Raw genomic sequence first — 19,270 nt, forward strand, 5'->3', positions numbered from 1 at the left:
TAAAGAGTAACACTTAACGGATTAATTGAGATATTTATGAGCTCATTGAGTAACTATTTCAGTGAAATGCTTTCACTGTTTTATTGTCTTTTTGTATGAATGTACCATCTGCAATCCTAATTATGGCATTTATAAACTTTGTCCAACTTGATGGACAATATTAGAGATGGAAATATAAATCTGACAACAAACATTGCCATGCTTGACCATGTTGTGCTCATTACAGTACCCCTTGCTTTAGTCCTTCAAGATTCCATTTTGATCAATCGCCTAACTTATTCCCTAGGACTTGTTATAGTATTTGTAAGGAGGTCTTGTGGTACAGTGGTAGCTGAAGCTCCAGATTCAAGTCTTAACACCAGAACTAACTGGCAATGGAAGGAGTGTTCATAATGCAGTTCAACAGGTTGATAATCAGCTTGGGAATCCCTCCATCACTGTGCCCCAGTCAAAACCGTGTGGGTGTAAGATGCACTTATCATTTTCCTCCTGTCCTCTCTTGGTTCATATGCCACTCTTCTGCTGATAACTGCTTTTGAAGCTGCTGTTAATAACATTATTTTAAATCTACAGTAATTGACTTCAGCTAGCCATTCCACAGTTTCTGCGACTGAAAGGGTCATCTTGCAAAAGGTTAGCCAAGCACACAGTTTTTCATAGAATTTCATAGGATTTACAGTGCAGAAGGAGGCCATTCGGCCCATCGAGTCTGCACCGGCTCCTGGAAAGAGCACCCTACCCAAGGTTAACACCTCCACCCTATCTCCATAACCCAGTAACCCCACCAAACACTAAGGGCAATTCATCATGGCCGATCCACCTAACTTGCACATCTTTGGACTGTGGGAGGAAACTGGAGCACCCGGAGGAAACCCACGCACACACGGGGAGGATGTGCAGACTCCGCACAGACAGTGACCCAAGCCGGAATCGAACCTGGGACCCTGGAGCTGTGAAGCGATTGTGCTATCCACAATGCTACCGTGGCATAATTACAATGTTACATCATGTGGTCTGGAAGATCTATTTTGTGGGGTGGTGGTAAGGAACTTTAATGTAAAAATACAAGGGAGAAACTTGAAAGACTGACCTTCATTTGTAGAAACATAGAATGACACAGTATAGAAGGGGAGGGTCAGCTTCTGCCTAAGCAAAATACTGTGAATACTGAAAATTGAAGAAAAACAGCTATCGTGCCTGCTGCAGTCCTTTGAAAGTGTTCCCCCAATTTCCCCAGTCCTGTAAGATTTTTTTGAAGTATTTATCAATTCCCTTTTTATTTTGAAGTATTTATTGAATCTGCTTCCACCACATTTTCAAGCAGTGCAGTCTTTATCATAGTGCATCTGCATCTTTTTTTAAGGATTATTTTGCCACTTGTGTTTAAATCTAAATCCTGTTTCAGACCCAATTGCCACTGTGTACTTCATCAAAACCCTTCATGATTTTGATCAGCTTTTAGTAAATATTCTCTTTGAACAACTGCCGTTTCATCAGTCTCTCCATGTAATGGATGACTATGTTAGCATTTTGGTAAACATCTGCATCTCATAATCACCATTCCTTGGGAGAACAAAACCGTACCATTATGAAGGTTTCTTTACAAATTATTATTATTTCTATACAAGAAGTACTTAACATCATAAACGACTAATAAATAGCTTGTTTCAGGTAACCATTTCATTTTGTTCCTCAATGACACATCAAATTAAGAAATTATAAAGGCCAAGAGTCAGTATATTTAGCAACTGGATAAAGCAGGATTTAAACACGACAGAATAATAATACGTCCGAACCCCTGCCTTTTCTCTGTACACTTTCTTTAAACACTCACAAACGACTGCCAACAATCAAATGGGTTTTTTCCCCCCATAATCTTTTAGTCAACCAAAAGAAACATTTTGACCAGCTTGTATTTCTATTTTTTACCATGAGTTTTCAGCTTCTCTGGTGTAACTGCCAACCAATACAAGAAGTCTTCCCCTTTTCACATATGAATGCATATTAGGTATGATCTATGATGCAAATTACCATTGCACAGGTTTCTCAACTTAATACCAAAGAACATAGGTTTTTTTTTGCCATCTTGAGGCATGATGAAACATGCCTTCAATGGGTCGTTTTAAGTTTATATTTTGCAAAGGTAACAGCAGGCCTGATGATAACCAGCTTCAAAGTTTAATCTCCTATAACAGACCTTTTCATTTTGTTGTTTTGGTCAACACCACATTGTGCTCAAGTCATTTGAGTTTATTGGGTTTTGCGCTGTAGTCTTCAGCAGACATTCATATCTTTCACTGACACATGAATATAGAATCTTCATTCCCACTACTTTCACAGTCTCATCCAAATATTTTTTTACTCTTTTATTTTTCAGTCCTTTATCTTTTCATTCAGCTCAGCAGCTGCTCTTGTGTGTTCAGTTGCCTTTATGTCATCTATAAAGGCGTAACAACTTCACATGGGTTGTCAATTCATTAAAAAATCTCTTCCATGGCCATTGACTGCTCCTTAAGACTTCCAATTTACTCGTTAGATCCTCAGCTTATTTCTTAAAGCTCTTTAGCTAATTTTAAGTCTGAATTTGCTCTTCCTCTGATCCTCTTTTTCTCCAGATTGCTCAGTTCAAAATGTTATTTTCTTTTCACAACGGAGTTCCAGCTGTTCATCAGTCTTGTTTTTTTAATTTCTTCATTCAATCAACTGATTCATCAGCTATTCCCTATTGTATTCGAGGTGCTTTTCACGATACATAATTGAGACTTCTCATACATGAATTTCATCAAATTTTAATTGAAAACCTACCTTTGATGAATTTGCTTCTGCTAATTTATCATTTAGACATTTAATGTCCTTATTCAAGTATCACACTCTGTGATCTAAGTTACTGTATTGTTCCCACCAGTTCTCCAGTTTTTCCACAAGTAAACGTTTGTCTCATACTTGAACATCGGTTCTCTCCGCTCATTTTTTTTTTCATGTGGAGATGCCGGTGTTGGACTGGGGTATAAGAAGTCTTAACCACCAGATTAAAGTCCCAACAGGTTTCATCTCTCCTCATGCCCATCTCGCCTCATGCCCATCTCGCCTGATGAAGAAGCTACACTCCGAAAGCTAGTGACTCCAAACAAACCTGTTGAACTTTAACCTGATGTTGTAAGACTTCTTATTGTTTATTTTGTTAGCAGAGTTTAATTCCTCCGAGGCTTTGACATTCTTGAAATTCTGATGCTAACGTTTCTCAGTCCTGTGCTGGTTGTTTATCCACCAGCAGCCCCCCATCCCCGGTTGGGACACCGCAAAATATTTGCTTTTGTCCAGATTTAGCTTATACCCCTAGAAGGACCCAAACACTCGGAGCAGCTCCAGTATACTACCCCCCCCCCCCCCCCCATTGACACACTCTGCTCTGACACGTGCAACAACAAATTATCTGCGTATAATGATACCCTATGGTCAGGTTCCATAGCTTCAAAGCGAAAGAGATGGGTGAGAGAGCAACATGACTTCAAATGGCAAGGCCACGCATCCGGCTCTACCAAGACGTGGGATCGGAGCTGGCGAAGAAGAGGATTAGACTCAAGGCCACCTTGTATAAAAGAGTTCGGTTCGGTGTGGGCTACCCGGCTTAGTGACTTGCAATGGAAAGGACTATTTATTTGATGTGCCATGAGAGGCGGACTGCTTTGTTAAGAAATATTGGTTTGGCACGGTGGTTGATTTTTGTGTGTTTGGGATGGGCATGTTGAATTGTTGCATTGTTGTTCTTGCATTTTCCTGTTCTTGTTGGGATTACATTTTTATAGTTTGGGGTTTAGTTTCATGTGGGGTCCTATTTTTGATAATATTTAGTTCCCTTTTGAAGCACAGTGGTGACTGGGATTTTTGTTTTCTTGTTTGATACTATTTTTCTTAACTTTAGCTGGGAGCGAAGCGTCAGCAAAGTATTTTTTTAGATAATGAGCTTAGTGTTCTTGTTTTGTTTAAGTTTGTTAGAAGTTGGTTTTGGTTGTTTGTGTTTGCCTAACCCCTCTTTCTGTGTGCATTTGGTAGTATTAGAAGGCGTTGTGGGGGGTGGGGATTGTTTGCTGACAGTACCTGCAGATTTTTCTTTGTTTAGTCGATTTGGTTTGGTAGCCATCTTGGCTGGGTCTGGTTTCTGTACCTTGCTGGAAATGGGCTAACTCTGGATTGAGAGGGTGGGTGGGAGACCCCCATTTCTTTTAGTCATCTGGAATGTTGGGGGGTTGAATAGCCCAATGAAAAGATGGAGGGTATTTGCACACTGTAAGAGCGTAAATGCCGATGTGATGTTCTTGCAAGACGCATTTGCGGGTCAAAGACCAAACTAGGCTGCGCACGGGGTGGGTAGGAAAATTCTTTCATTCGGATTTCCATGGTTGGGTCAGACGTGCGGCAATATTAATTAATAAAAGGGTTTGGTTTTCTGTCTCTAAGATCTTGGCCGGCCCCAAAGGCAGATATGTTATTGTCGGTGACTCTCTGGGCACTCCAGTGGTTTAGATTAATATCGACACCTCAAACTGGGATGATATGAATTTCATTAATCTGCTGGCCTTCCTCCCCAATTTTTAGAACGTGTGTGTGGTGGGGGGGGGGGGGGGGGGAAGGAGAAGAGGATTATCTCCCATAAAGCGCACTTGGTGAAGATGGTGAGGGTGGAGAAGCAGAGGCTGGTGGACTACATTCTTGAGGTAACCAACAGTACCCACTTGTCCCTACCCCAGATTTGTTGGCAAGTAGGAAAAAGCTGAAAACATAATTCGAGCTATTGTCGACAGAGCGGCGAGTTAGCGGCGATGCTCGATGGACATGTTTTATGAATACGGGGAGAAAGCCAGTCACTTTTTGGCTCACCATCTTCAGCAGCAGATGGCTTCCCAGGAAATCGTACAGGTCCGTAACTATAGCGGTAATCTGGTTTCCGCCCCATCTCAAGTTAATGCGGCTTTTGAATCGTTCTATTAGGGATCGGATATGACTGATATTTTGAGCAGATTATCCACCCCAGCAGTGAATTGGAGAGGAGCGATGGATGTGTCACGTGTACTGGGGTACAGTGGAAAGTATTTTTCTGGGTGCAGCTCAAACAGATCATTTAATACATGAAAATGAAATAAAAAGAAAGTACATAATACGGCAACGCAAGGTACACAATGCAAGGCACACAATGTAAATACATAGACCCCCACCTTCGGGTGAAGCATACAGGAGTGTAGTATGAATCAGGTCAGTCCATAAGGGGGTCATTTAGGAGTCTGGTAACAACAGGCAAGAAGCTGTTCTTGAATCTGTTTGTGCGTATTCTCATACATTTTGTATCTCTTGCCAGATAGAGAGGGTGGGAGGGGTCTCTGATTATGCTGCCCGCTTTCCTCAGGCAGTGTGAGGTGTAGATGGAGTCAATGGATGGGAGGCAGGTTTGTGTGATGGACTGGGCTGTGTTCACGACTCTCTGGCGTTTCTTGCTGACTTGAGCCGAGATATTGCCATACCAGGCTGTGATGCAGCCAGGTAGGATGCTTTCTATGGTGCATCTGTAAAAGTTGGTAAGAGTTGATGTGGACATGCCGAATTTCCTTAGTTTCTTGAGGAAGTATAGGCGCTGTTGTGCTTTCTTGGTGGTGGCATCAACGTGGGTGGACCAGGACAGAATTTTGGTGATGTGTACGCCTAGGAATTTGAAGCTGTTAACCATCTCCAACTCGGCCCCGTTGAGCGATTTGAGTTAGAATCCCTGTTGAGCCCAGATGCAATTAAAATGCATTGGGGTGATGTAGACTGGCAAGGCTCCTGGCCCAGCTGGCTTTCCCATTCCCTTTAAGAGGTTCGTGGAGCTCTGGATGCTTTTAATTCTGAACATGTTTAATGATTCCTTATCACAGGATTTGTTGCCCTCTACGCTCACACAGACCTCTATTTTCTCGTGAAAGGCAAAGGCCCAACGGTGTGTGGGTCATATCAACCTTGTGGCCAGCAATTCTGGTTCCATATGGGGACAAATGGAAGTGAGGGACTGCACTGTTTCTAGCCTTTGCGTAATAGTTACTGCATCATTGCCTTTCTCTCCGGTGAGATTTTCCTTGAATCCAGTCTACGCTTGGAAGTAGTTCAGGCAGTGTTTCGAGCACTGTTTTCGTGAGGCCCCATCTGCAATGACGACCGTCCGTTTTCTGCCAGTGGATTTGGACTTGATGTTTAAGTCATTGGAGGGAAGTCATTGGAGGGGAAGGGTCTGGAGAGGTTTGGAGACCTATTTGAGAAGGGGAGGTTTGCTAGTTTTCAGGAAATGTGGAGAAATTCCAATTGCCTGGATCCGGTCATTTCAGTATGTTCAGATTCCTGATTATTTTGCACCAGGCTTTCCCCTCATTTCCCTTGACACCACCCTCTTCCCTGTTGAAAAGCATTTTGTTTTTGACTAGGTCTGATGGGGGGACTATTTAGGGCAGCAATGGCCAGATCCTCTGTGAGGTGAGGACATGATGGATGGGGGGGTAAGGAGTGAGGCTCTTTGCAGGGTCAACGCCACATCTTCATGTGCTCAGCTATGTTTGATTAAATTCAAGGTGGTGCACAGGGTGCACCTGACTACTACTAATAATAATCACCTTATTGTCACAAGTAGGCTTCAATGAAGTTACTGTGAAAAGCCCCGAGTCGCCATATTCCGGCGCCTGTTTGGGGAGGCCGGTACGGGAATTGAATGCGCACTGCTGGTCACTTTCTGCACTACAAGCCAGCTGTTTAGCCCACAGTGCAAAGTGAGGATGCACGGATTTTTCTCTGGCGTGCAGGATGGTGTGAGCGCTACTCTCAGAGCCAGCTAACCACACACTCCTATTCTGATCTTGTCCCAAGTTGGCAAGCTTCTGAGCCACTTTCCTCAACACGATGTTAGAGATACACTCTGCATATTTGGATCCATGTCCGCTGGTATCCATATTTGGGGTGTCCGACTCGCCAGTGCTTCAGTCAGACTTGAAGGCGGATGTCCTCGCCTCCCCCTTGTTGATGGCCCGGAGACGAGTTCTGCTTGGGTAGAGGTCTCCTACTCTGCCTAGTTCCTTGGTTTGGTTGGGTGACCTCATGTCTTTTCTACATTTGGAGTATGCTATTAGAGGGTGGGTAGAAGGGTTCTACCTAAGATGGCATCCATTCATTTCCCTTTTTTTTTTAAGGAGCTAGTCACTGCCAGTTTTTGGGGCGTGCAGTTCAGTTTTTTGTGTTTTGTTTGTTTGTCTATTGTGTAATATTGGTAAATTGTTTTGGATGGTTTAGTTTAATATGAATTTTATTTTTAAAAACCAAACAGTTATTTGAAAGAAAAAGAATAATCCTGTACCAGACCATTATTTTTCTGAAACAATTGAATTCTGGACCAGTAATTTTCTGTTTAAAGTAGACAACGTTTGAGATTCAAAATCGTTGCTAAGAGAATAAAGCCACGAGTCCATGGGTTTTGAACAAGCAAAATAAACTTCTATACAATGTTCGGAAGATAATTTACAATACTATTTTATACTCTTAACATTTTAGAGATGTGCCAGATATGTAGTAACTGAATTAACAGGCAAATTGTGGTCTGACAGCCACACTAAACAATGAATAGCAAATACGACCAAGACGGATCCTATGGTTTTCTGAGCAAGCAACCCACCCAGACATCAGGAAACAGATTCAACCCATCATGCTGAAACTTTGCATCTCAATATCTGACCTTTCAATTCCTTCCAGAAGTCACTCCAACTCGTATTGCTTTTCTTCTCCCTGTCCCCTGTCTAGGAATCCTCTCTGCATCTTTCTTGAGCAGATGCACTGAACCCTTGTCCCTGGCCTAAAGAACTCTAAAATGTGGCAATGTGCAGGCATTGCCTGTTTCGGATCCGTGCCTGGGAAGAAACTCCAAGGACAGGCTAGCATTTGTCGTTCAACGATAAGTTTGGATCTCTTAACACATGAGAAAGAACAGTGTTGAACCACCAGTATTAAATCATTTACACTCATCAACATTTCCTGAAAGCATTTAACTATTTCTGCGCACATCCTTGTATCAGAATCTTAACACCTTTTATACACCTCTCTCTTCTTGACTATATGCTCAATTGCTGTCTCAATAATGTAATATTTCAATAAATCACTTCTGACATTTAGTTGAAAGATCAGACCAAAGTTGCACTATTTCTGTTCAAAAGTATACCTCCTGACCATATAACTGTGAATTAAAATTCTCATGATAAATGCTTTCCCCAGATTTACTAGGGAACTACAGGCCAGTGAGCCTTACATCAGTGGTAGGGAAATTACTGGAGAGAATTCTTCCCGACAGGATCTACTCCCGTTTGGAAGCAAATGGATGTATTAGTGAGAGGCAGCATGGTTTTGTGAAGGGGAGGTCGTGTCTCACTAACTTGACAGAGTTTTTCGAAGAGGTCAGAAAGATGATTGATGCAGGTAGGGCAGTGGATGCTGTCTATATGGACTTCAGCAAGGCCTTTGACAAGGTCCCTCATGGTAGACTGGTTCAAAAGATGAAGTCACACGGGATCAGGGGTGAGCTGGCAAGGTGGATACAGAACTGGCTAGGTCATAGAAGGCATTGAGTAGCAATGGAAGTGTGCTTTTCTATTTGGAGGCTGTGTCTAGTGGTGTTCCACAGGGATCAGTGCTGGGACCGTTGCTGTTCGTAGTATATATAAATGATTTGGAGGAAAATGTAACTGGTCTGGTTAGTAAGTTTGCGAACGACACAAAGGTAGGTGGAATTGCGGATAGCGATGAGGACTATCGTAGGATGCGGCAGGATTTAGATTGTTTGGAGACTTGGGCGGAGAGATGGCAGATGGAGTTTAATCAAATGTGAGGTAATGCATTTTGGAAGGTCTAATACAGGTAGGGAATATACAGGGAATGGTAGAACCCTCAAGAGTATTGAAAGTCAGAGAGATCTAGGTGGACAGGTCCACAGGTCACTGAAAGGGCAACACAGGTGGAGAAGGTAGTCAAGAAGGCATACGGCATGCTTGCCATCATTGGCCGGGGCATTGAGGATAAGAATCGGCAAATCATGTTGCTGCTGAATGGAACCTTAGTTAGGCCACACTTGGTATTCAATTCTGGTCGCCACACTATCAGAAGGATGTGGAGGCTTTAGAGAGGGTGCAGAAGAGATTTACCAGGATGTTGCTTGGTATGGAGGGCATTAGCTATGAGGAGCGGTTGAATAAACTCTGTTTGTTCTCACTGGAACGACGGAGGTTGATGGGCGACCTGATGGAGGTCCACAAAATTGAGGGGCATAGACAGAGTGGATAGTCAGAGACTTTTCCCCAGAGTAGAGGGGTCAATTACTCGGGGGCATAGGTTTAAGGTGCGAGGTGCAAGATTTAGAGGAGATGTACGATCAGGTTTTTCACACAGGGTAGTGGGTGCCTGGAACTTGATGCTGGAGGAGGTGGTGGAAGCAGGGAAGATAGTGACATTTAAGGGGCATCTTGACAAATAAATGAATAGGATGGGAATAGAGGGATATGGACCCAGGAAGTGTAGAAGATTTTGGTTTAGACGGGCAGCATGGTTGGCACTGGCTTGGAGGGCCGAAGGGCCTGTTCCTGTTTGTTCTTTGTACCAGATTATCAATTAATCTTGAAACGTGGTGATTAAAAGAACCTATAACTCTTTGCATTTGGTAGGTACCTCATTGAGTGAATTAAAAAGTGAATGGATGCCTTTATCTTAAGATCCCTACAGTGCGGAAGGGGACCATTCAGCCCATTGAGTCTGCACTGACCCTTAGAAAGAGCAGCCCACCCAGGCCGACTCCCTTGCCCTATCCCCATAACCCCACCTAACCTTTGGACACAAAGGGACAATTTAACATGGCCAATCTCACATTCTCATATTATACTCTGTTGCTAATTCTTTTACCTACTCAACCTATCATAATCACTTTGTAGATGTTGATAACTTGCTTTCCGACCCATCTGTGCGTCATCAGGTTTGGCTACGCTGCATTTGGTTCCTTCTTTCAAGTCAATAATATAGATTGTAAATATTTGAGGCCACAGCACTGATCCCTGTTGACACTCCACTAACTAACTACAGTTTTCCAACCTGAAAATAACCCATTTGTTCCTATCCTCTTTCCTGTTCGCTAGCCAATCCTCTATCGATGCTTATGTTGCAGTCTACACTGTAAGTGTTTACTTTGAGGTAACTTTTGATGTGGCACCTGTTTATGGAGAGAAAAATGGAAGAATGTATATATTTTTAAAAGCTCTCGAATACTAGCTCTCTTGGTGAACTGAAAGCGGAAGGCACCAACTAATGACCTGAAAAGGTTTAAATGACTGATATGGAAAATGGAAATGAGTGGTTGTCCTGCTGAGATTAAAAACCACGTATAAACCACATTGCATCTAACTTGAAATGCTTATTGTTGATGCTCTGACTGTATACTGAGGAGTAGCCAACATTTAAAGAAATTAGAACAATTTCTTTGTGGCTCACAGCTAATCCTAAATCACTCTAAAGGGGCTCAAATTCCAATTAAATTAACAAGTTGGTCATATGTTTTGGTATTAATGTTTCGGAAATGGTATTCAGAATGTTCTTGCCCATTTTTGAACGTCATGGATTTCCATTTATAATGTCTACCTGATTTATTTTTCTTTACGACTGTTCTGTATCAATCAAACATTTGATTTATTTTTATTTACTTTGTTTGGGGTTTGATAGCATGGTGATCAATAAGCTTCCAGTATTAGTTAAACTGTTTCATGGTTTACACCTTTTAATGATGTATGGATTTTCTTTACAGCATTGTTCACTGTCATGTGTTATAATGTTCTATGTGACAAATATGCCACAAGGCAGCTGTACGGCTACTGTCCATCCTGGGCTTTGAACTGGGAGTACAGGAAAAAGGGAATCATGGAAGAAATTGTAAACTGTGATGCAGACATCCTAAGCCTTCAGGTAAGGCAGATGTGAAACTAAAGCTACCAATTGCATGTGTTTGTGCAAGTTTCCTTTAACCCCACCCCACCCCCTCTGCACCTTGGGAGGGATGAAGCAAAGATAAATATACAACACATCCCCTCCATCAAAATTGTTTTAAATTGTTTTGTCTAAATATTAATTCACACTTTGCTTCATCTTCTTTGGATCTTCTACCTCATTCCAACTCGACAAGTTTGGAGGCCCCAAATCAATTATTTGAAACAATTTCACCACCTTTTTTTGTGGTTTCCGAGTCGTAAGATTTTCCTAAAACTCGGTTTTACTTTTCAAACAGCCTCCTTAATAATTACAAATATTTGTTGATTCAGCTAAGGCTAGCTGTATGATGTTTGAATTGGTCTGATTACTGTTGGAAAATAATAGTTCCAATATTAAAAGAGCAGCACAGTGGCATAGAATGACGAGAGTGAGCTGACAGCCTCCTAATGATTTCAAAAATTTACACTGGCAATTTATCAGCCTTTTACCTTGAGGATTCTTGAGACATGGTAAGAGAGGAAATTATTTCCACCTACTGTTAACAGCAGGTCTCCAGCTTGCTGTTGAGGCTCTCCAGGCATTTCACTTCAGGGTATGGTGTTCTATATTCATAGTGTTTAGTGTATCCTCATGAGCAGCTTTGCAGCTGAACAAGGGCACTTAACAATTTTGTCATCGGCCAGTTGTGCATGCAAATGAGCTGTCTAACATCGCAGCCTGTACTGTTCACATCTTCTAAACAAAGCTCTAGGTTGTGGTTGAACCTCCCAAGCCTGCAGACTCGATCTTGAATCCATCATATAAAATCTGGCGATGAGGTAGGTGAACAGCATTTGACGCTACCTGAGGAAATAATAACTGAAATCATCTCTCCAGAAAATACGGTGATGGGGAAGCCAAAAAAACCCAGTTGCAGCCACTGGAGAAACTGCTAAATCACTGTTAATCAATCTTGGAGAGAAGCCCGCCATGTGCTCCATCCAAAACCAACTCTGTAGCTGTGAAGTCCCAAGTACAACAAATTTAGAGCTGAGGGTGTTGCAAAACACAAAGATTGAGTTTGGTTTGTACCTTGTTTTGGGGAGAAAGGAAGCACGGTCATGCTAAAAGTTCATGCCATATTGTGCAAAAGCAGGTCCTTCAATAGAAGGAAAATGGCTGGAGATTTTGGCATTGTGGGACTGTTTGATAAGGATACAGAGGGATTGAACTTGTACACAGAAAGATTCGACTATCCTGTTCAAGTTACCAAGATGGCACCATATATATATAACTCCCACATTCCTGAGCATAAGTCAGGGGGGAAGCATTTAACTCCCTGAGGTGTTTAGTCCAGCCGGAAAAGCCAGGCCACACAAAAACATACGAAGAACTAGTAGAAATTTTGCAGGGCTACAATTCACCGAAATCTCTAGTCATCGTAGAACAGTTTTGGTTTGTTCAAGCCATAAGATAAAGGAGCAGAATTATGCCATTCGGCTCATCGAGTCTGCTCCACCTTTCAATCATGGCTGACATGTTTTGCATCCCCGTTCTCCTGGCTTCTCCCCATAACCCCTGATCCCCCTTATTAACCAAGAACCTATCTTTCTCTGTCTTAAAGACACTTGGCGATTTGGCCTCCACAGCCTTCTGCAGCAAAGAGTTCCATAAATTCACCACTCTCTGGCTGAAGAAATTCCTCATCTCTGTTTTAAAGGATCGTCCCTTTAGTCTGAGATTGTGTCCTCTGGTTCTAATCTCTCTTACTAATGAAAACATCTTCTCCATGTTTACTCTACTCTAGTATTACGACACCCTGGGCGAGTACGCGGTCAAGTCCAGCCCCAATATAAGAGAATTAACCAATCATTTGTGTATTTTACTGGGATCTTTCACTGCTCCAATGAGTTACAGGCATCAGATTTGCAAGTAAAACATTAAAACTGTTCATTTATGACCAGAGTAAAAGATGAAGTATAATGGAAATATGGAACAATGGTCGACTAGTCAACTATCCCCAAATACCGTCCCACCCTCCACCCACATACACACAGGGGGAAGCGGAAGGATCAAAATAATGGGGATGAGGATCTTCGCTGCTGGGGTTGAGGTCTTTGTAGGCGGTTATTTCTTAATGCAAGGGGTTTAACCGTCAGTTGGTTTGGATCTTCAAGCTGGGCCACTCAGGCCAGATTCTCAGGCTGTGGGATCCCCTCTAGGGACACACTTCAACTTGTGTTGAGCTGAGCCTTACCCTCGGAAGATGCACTTCAGGTCTGCTCAGTTTCTGTGTTACGTGAGCGGCTTCAACAGACTCACCAACAGCTTGCCTTTAGTTAAACAGAATATCAGAGCAGTGGTTTTTGCAAGGCCTTCGAGTGGTCTGGCACCTTTAATGGGAGAGGAATCCAGAAAGTCACACCCTCTATCTTTATGCTTTGAATGCTCACTAACTGCTCTGTTTACCTTGGAGTTCCAGCTAAGATTTGAGAGAGAATTCCACCGCTTCTGGGAGAGAGATTCAAAAGGATTCTGCTCAGCTCTGCAATTCCAATCAAAATAGAAACCAAACAAGAGTCACCCAGCAGAACATTCCAGAATAAAAAGCACCAATCTGCATCATGGATCTGCTCAGCCCCGTGATTGCAATGGAGTTGTTAGGTTGCTAGCAAAGATTGTCAAGAAGTTTCACTGCTGATGTCAGCATATCCTGCTACTGCTTTCTCAATTAAAGGTGTCGGTCCCTGCAATGCACAGCTACAGGAATTATAACAACCAAAAGAACAGGAATTGAAAGGAAACCAGAGTCCAATGAGAATTGACAAGAGAGTTCCTGACGGCTTCTTAAGTATTCTTTAAGTTGAGATCCCCCCCCCCCCCCCCCCCCCCCCCCCCCCCAACCACCAGCACGCACGCGCACATATCCTTCTCAACTCCCATCGAGCACAGACCCAGAGTTCTCAACTGCACTTCATACGACAAATCGTTCAATCCAGGGATCATTGTTGTGATTCCCCTCCAAGGCCAGCCCTTCCTTCCATTCCCACTTCAGATTCCATCTGCCAGCCTGTTAAAGTCCACCTGCAACATCCCCACTTCTTCAACTTTACCTATCCCTCTACATATCTTTATATCATCTGCAAACTTAGCAACAGTGCCCTCAATTTATTCTTCCAGTTCGTTAATATATCTTGCCAATAGTTGTGGTCCCAACACTGACCTCACCCCCAACACCATGGGTTCTTATTTAGCAGCCTCCTAAATGGCACCTTGTCAAACGCCTTCTGGAAATCCAAATGGATTACGTCCACTGGCTCTCAATTGTCTAACTTCCTCATTGCCTTCTCAAAAGAATTTTAACAGATACGTCAGACATGACCGCTCCTTGACGAAGCCGTGCTGACTCAACCCTATTTTACCATGCACTTCCAGGTTTTCTGCAATTTATTCTTAATAATCGACTCGATCATGACCGAAGTCAGGCTCACTGGCCTATAATTTCCCGTCTTCTGCCTGCTTCCTTCCCTTCTTAATGGGAGGCGGTGGCGTAATAGTATTGTCACTGGACCAGTAATTCAGAGACCTAGGATAATGATCTGGGGATGTGAGTTTGAATTCCACAATGGCAAATGTTGAATTTAAACTTCTGGAATTAAAAGTCTAAAGATGACCTTTGTCTATTTGTCATTTTTTTTTTTAAAAACAAAAACCATCTGGTTCACTAATGCCCTTTTGGGAAGGAAATCGGCCGTCCGTACCTGGGCTGGCCTACATGTGACTCCAGACCTACAGCAATGTGGTAGACTGTTGAATGCCCTTTGAAATGGCCTGGCAAGCCACTCGGTTGTGTTCAACCATACAAAAACACAAAAAAGGAATTGAGCCGCACGGACCACCCGGTGTCGAACCAGGCACCGGAAACTAATGGCAACCCAGCCCTGTTGACCCTGCAAAGTCCTCCTTCCTAACACCTGGGAGTTTGTGTCAAAATTGGGCAAACAGTCTGACAGACTAGTCGAGCAATAGCCTGATAGTCTTACTCGCAGAATCATGCCTTACAGACCATATCGCAGACGACACTATCACCATTCCTGGCTATGTCCTGTCTCACTGACGAGCAGAAGTGGTGGCACTGTGCTATACAGGCGGGAGGGAGTTGCTCTGGGAGTCCTCAACATCAACTCTGGACCCCATGAAGTCTCATGGCTTCGGGTTAAATATCGGCAAGGAAACCTCCTGCTGATTACCACATACCGTCCACCATTAGCTAATGAATCAGTACTCCTCCATGTTGAACACCACTTGGAGGAAGCACTGTGGGTGGTAAGGGCGCAGAATGTACTCGGGGTGGGGGACTTCAATGTCCATCACCAAGAGTAGCTAGGTAGTACCACCACAGACTGAGCTGGCCGGGTCCCAAAGAACATACCTGTCCTGGGACTGCAGCAGGTAGTGAGGGAACCAACAAGAAGGACATACTTGACCTCATCCTCACCAACCAGCCTGCTGCAGGTGCATCTGTCCAGAACAATATCAGTAGAAGTGACCACCGCACAGTCCTTGTGGAGACACAATCTCGTCTTCACATTGTGGGGCACTACCACTGTGCTAAATGGGATAGACTTTGAACAGATCTAGCTACTCCAGACCAGGCATCCCTGAGGCACTGTGGGCCATCAGCAGCAGGATTGTACTGTACCACAATCTGCAACCTCATGGCCCAGCATATCTCCCACTCTACCATTACCACCAAGTCAGGGGACCAACCCTGGTTCAATGAAGAATGCAGGAGGGCATGCCAGGAACAACACCAGGCATACTGAAAAGTGAGGTGTTGACCTGGTGAAGCTGCAGCACAGGACTACCTGGTGTACCAAACAGCAGAAGCAGCAAGGAATAGAGCTAAGCGATTCCACAACCAACGCATCAGATCTAAGCTCTGCAGTCCTGCCCCATCCAGCCATGAATAGTGGTGGACAATTAAACCACTCACTGGAGGAGGAGGCTCCACAAATATCCCACCCCCGATGAGGAGGAGCCCAGCACATTTTGTGCAAAAGGTGAGGCTGAGGCATTTGGAACAATCTTCAGCCAAAAGTTTCTAGTGGATGATCCATCTCGGTCTCCTCCAGAGGTCCCCAGCACAACAGATGTCAGTCTTCACTCCATGTGATATCAAGAAACAGCTGAAGACACTGGATACTGCAAAGGCTACGGACCCTGAAAATATTGTGACAATAGCATTCAAGACATGCGCTCCAGAACTTGCTGTGCCTCTAGCCAAACTGTTCCAGTGCAGATACAACACTGGCATCTATCTACCTGGCAATGTGGAGAATTGCCTAAGTGTGTCCTGTACATGCCAAGCAGGACAATCCAACCCAGCCAATTACCACCCCATCTGTCTACTCTCCATCAGCAAAGTCATGAAAGGAGTCACCAACAGTGCTATCAAGCAACACTTGGCAATAACCAGTTCACTGACCCTTACTGGAGTTCCGCCAGGTTCACACAGCCCCTGACCTCACTGGAGCCTTGGTTCAAACATGGACAGAAGAACGAGTGCCTGAGGTGAGCGTGACTATCCTTGAGATCAAGGCAGCATTTGACAGTATGGCATCAAGGAGTCCCAGCAACACTTGGGGGGGGGGGGGGGGGGGGGGGGGGGGGGGGGGAAGAGAGAGAGAGAGAGAGGAGGAAACTCCCCACTGGTTGGAGTCATACCTGGCACAAAGATGGGTGGTTGTGGTGATTGGAGGTCAATCGTCTCCGCTTCAAAACATCACTGCAGGAGTACCTCGGAGTAGAGTCCTAGGCTAACCATCTTCAGCTGCTTCATCAATGACCACCCTTCCAACGTAAGGTCAGATGTGGGGATGATTGCTGTTAATTGCATAATGATCAGCACCATTCGTGACTCCTCAAACACTGAAGCAGTCCATGTCAAAATGCAGCAAGACCTGGACAATATCCAGGCTTGGGCTGACAAGTGGCAAGTTACATTCGCGCCACATAGGTGCCAGGCAATGACCATCTCCTAGAAGAGGATCTAACCATCGCCCCATGACATTCAATGGCATTACCACAATCAACATCCTGGGGGCCACCATTGATCAGAAACTGAACTGAACTAGCCATATTGAAACTATGGCTGCCAGAGCAGGTCAAAGGCTACTGATGGATCTCTGTCCATTCTGAACCCTGGATATCCATTATCGCTTCTCAGTTCCCAAATAAAAGGTCAGGTCTGTACTTTTTGGCAATGTCCACTTGAACTTTATTGTCAGTTATGCCCACTGATTTTTCAATACAACATTTAGAGGGTTCCGACTAGCCCTATAGCAAGCTAGTCAGATTGATTGATTGTCCAGTGAATACAGTGGTTGAGTTTTAAAATACAGATCGTGGTAATTCTTTAAATCATAATACACAGTACAAAATAACTAAGTGATTTAAACAAAAGAAAGATGGCGATTAGCAGAAGCAAGCAGCAAAGAGGTAGGTTTCAGCAAAATTGTGATTCCGGAATGAGTTTTTCAATCCCGGTAAGTGATTCTTAAGGAGATTATTATCTTGGAAGGTCTGGCCTTCTTTTTATTTCTGATTGACTTTAACTAATTTATAATTCACTCAATTCGGCCAAACTATCTGTCTATCAATTTTAAGAAATATATGTATTTAAATATCTTGGTGCGACTTTCCCATACACTTGCATCTATCATTAATTAGAAAAACACAGTTTTTGTTCAGAAATCATATCTCTAGACTGGCTGTTTCCATAGAAATGGAACTGCTCGTACTGGACAGCCGCCCAGTTTTTAAGCATGCAATGGGGCCTTTTTGCTAGTTGACATCAATGACCTCGCAGTTTCAAGCTGCTTGCAAAATGTAAAACCTGAGAAAGAAATTAATGTTATTTGCAATAACCCTTAGTGGTTCCAGCTATTTGTTGCACTGAAGTAATGCATAATATGATTATAGTTAATTATTAATAAGTTCTCAATTAATCCTCTGTCATCTCCCCTTACTCTCAGAGATTGACTTTTCTAATCAGCTATAACTCAGTTAGGAATCCTACGGTGAATAACTTGGCTCCTTCCGTACCTCCCCCAGCTTGCCAAAGTTCCTTGCGGAGCACATTGCAAACTCACGGCCATTATTGATGGAGAAGAGGAGTAGCTACTTGGGAACCCCTCCACCTGGAGGTTCCCCTCCAAGTCACTCACCACCCTGACTTGAAAATCTGTACCTTCACTGTCGCTGGGTCAAAACCTTGGGACTCCCTCTCTAACAGCATTGTGGGTGTACACGCACCTCGAGGACCTCAGTGGTTTAAGAAGGCAACTCACCACCAACTTCTGAAGGGCAACTAAGGATGGATAATAAATATTGGGCTGACCAACAATGCGCTCATCCCGTAAATGATTTTACCAAACAGGGTGTTACGTCAGCCATTTTCCCATCCTCTGGGTCCCTCACTCCAGTGATTTCTGAATAAGCACAACCAAGAAGGTGAATTGATTACACATTTTGTAGCTACCATGAAAAGACTGGCTGAACGTTGCACATTTGGAGATGTGTTAAATTATGCCATCAGATAATACCATCGGAGATGAAAGCAAATTAATGTGGAGAATCAATCTGAAACAAAAACTGAGAATGCTGGGCAATATCAGTTTCTAGTCTGGATGATTCTTTGTCAAAGCTGAGATAGGTTAGTCTGGTTCAAGGAGCGAAGTTATTCAGAAGCAGTTGTTAACTGAAAGCAACTTGACCTTAAAGAAAGCTTTGGAAGTTGCAATATCTATGGAATTTGCAGCCAAAGAAGCTGAACAGTGAGCTCAAGCACTGGAATTCACAAGGTGTCAGCTGAAACTCAAACACAAACACTCGCCATAGGTGTGCAAAAACTAGGCACTCAGCAGCAAATTATTGGTGCAAAGACATTATGTGCAGAAATTGTGGTAGAAAGCGCCACATTGCATGTGCTTGTTGGAAAAAGAAACCAGCTTCAGGCATGAGGCAAGAGCTAAAAAATAAAATGCCAAGCTGAATGAAGGAAAAAGTGTCCACATGGTACAAAAATGTTGTGAGAAGGCACTCTATTCACAGTCCATGAACTGTCATTAAATGTACCAGCTATTGCTGGTGCAACAAACTGATTCACTCCATTCTTGGGCGGTCAGGTGGTGAAGATGGACATTGGGGCATCCACCTCGCGAGTTCAAGAGACTGAAAGCTCAGATTATCTCGCTCTGCAACCCTC

The 19,270-nt window shown here is 43.5% G+C and overlaps 1 protein-coding gene across 1 annotated transcript in view; it reads left to right on the forward strand.

Moving 5' to 3' along the window:
• The window catches only part of cnot6l (CCR4-NOT transcription complex, subunit 6-like), a 139,353-nt gene that overhangs the window by 75,311 nt on the left and 44,772 nt on the right, over nucleotides 1-19,270 (forward strand). Inside the window, exon 7 of the mRNA XM_038791816.1 lies at nucleotides 10,841-10,998. Coding sequence (XP_038647744.1) covers nucleotides 10,841-10,998 — 158 coding nt within the window. The remainder of the gene's footprint in view (nucleotides 1-10,840; nucleotides 10,999-19,270) is intronic.

The sequence above is a fragment of the Scyliorhinus canicula genome, chromosome 3 (assembly GCF_902713615.1).
Source record: "Scyliorhinus canicula chromosome 3, sScyCan1.1, whole genome shotgun sequence".
NCBI lineage: Eukaryota > Metazoa > Chordata > Chondrichthyes > Carcharhiniformes > Scyliorhinidae > Scyliorhinus > Scyliorhinus canicula.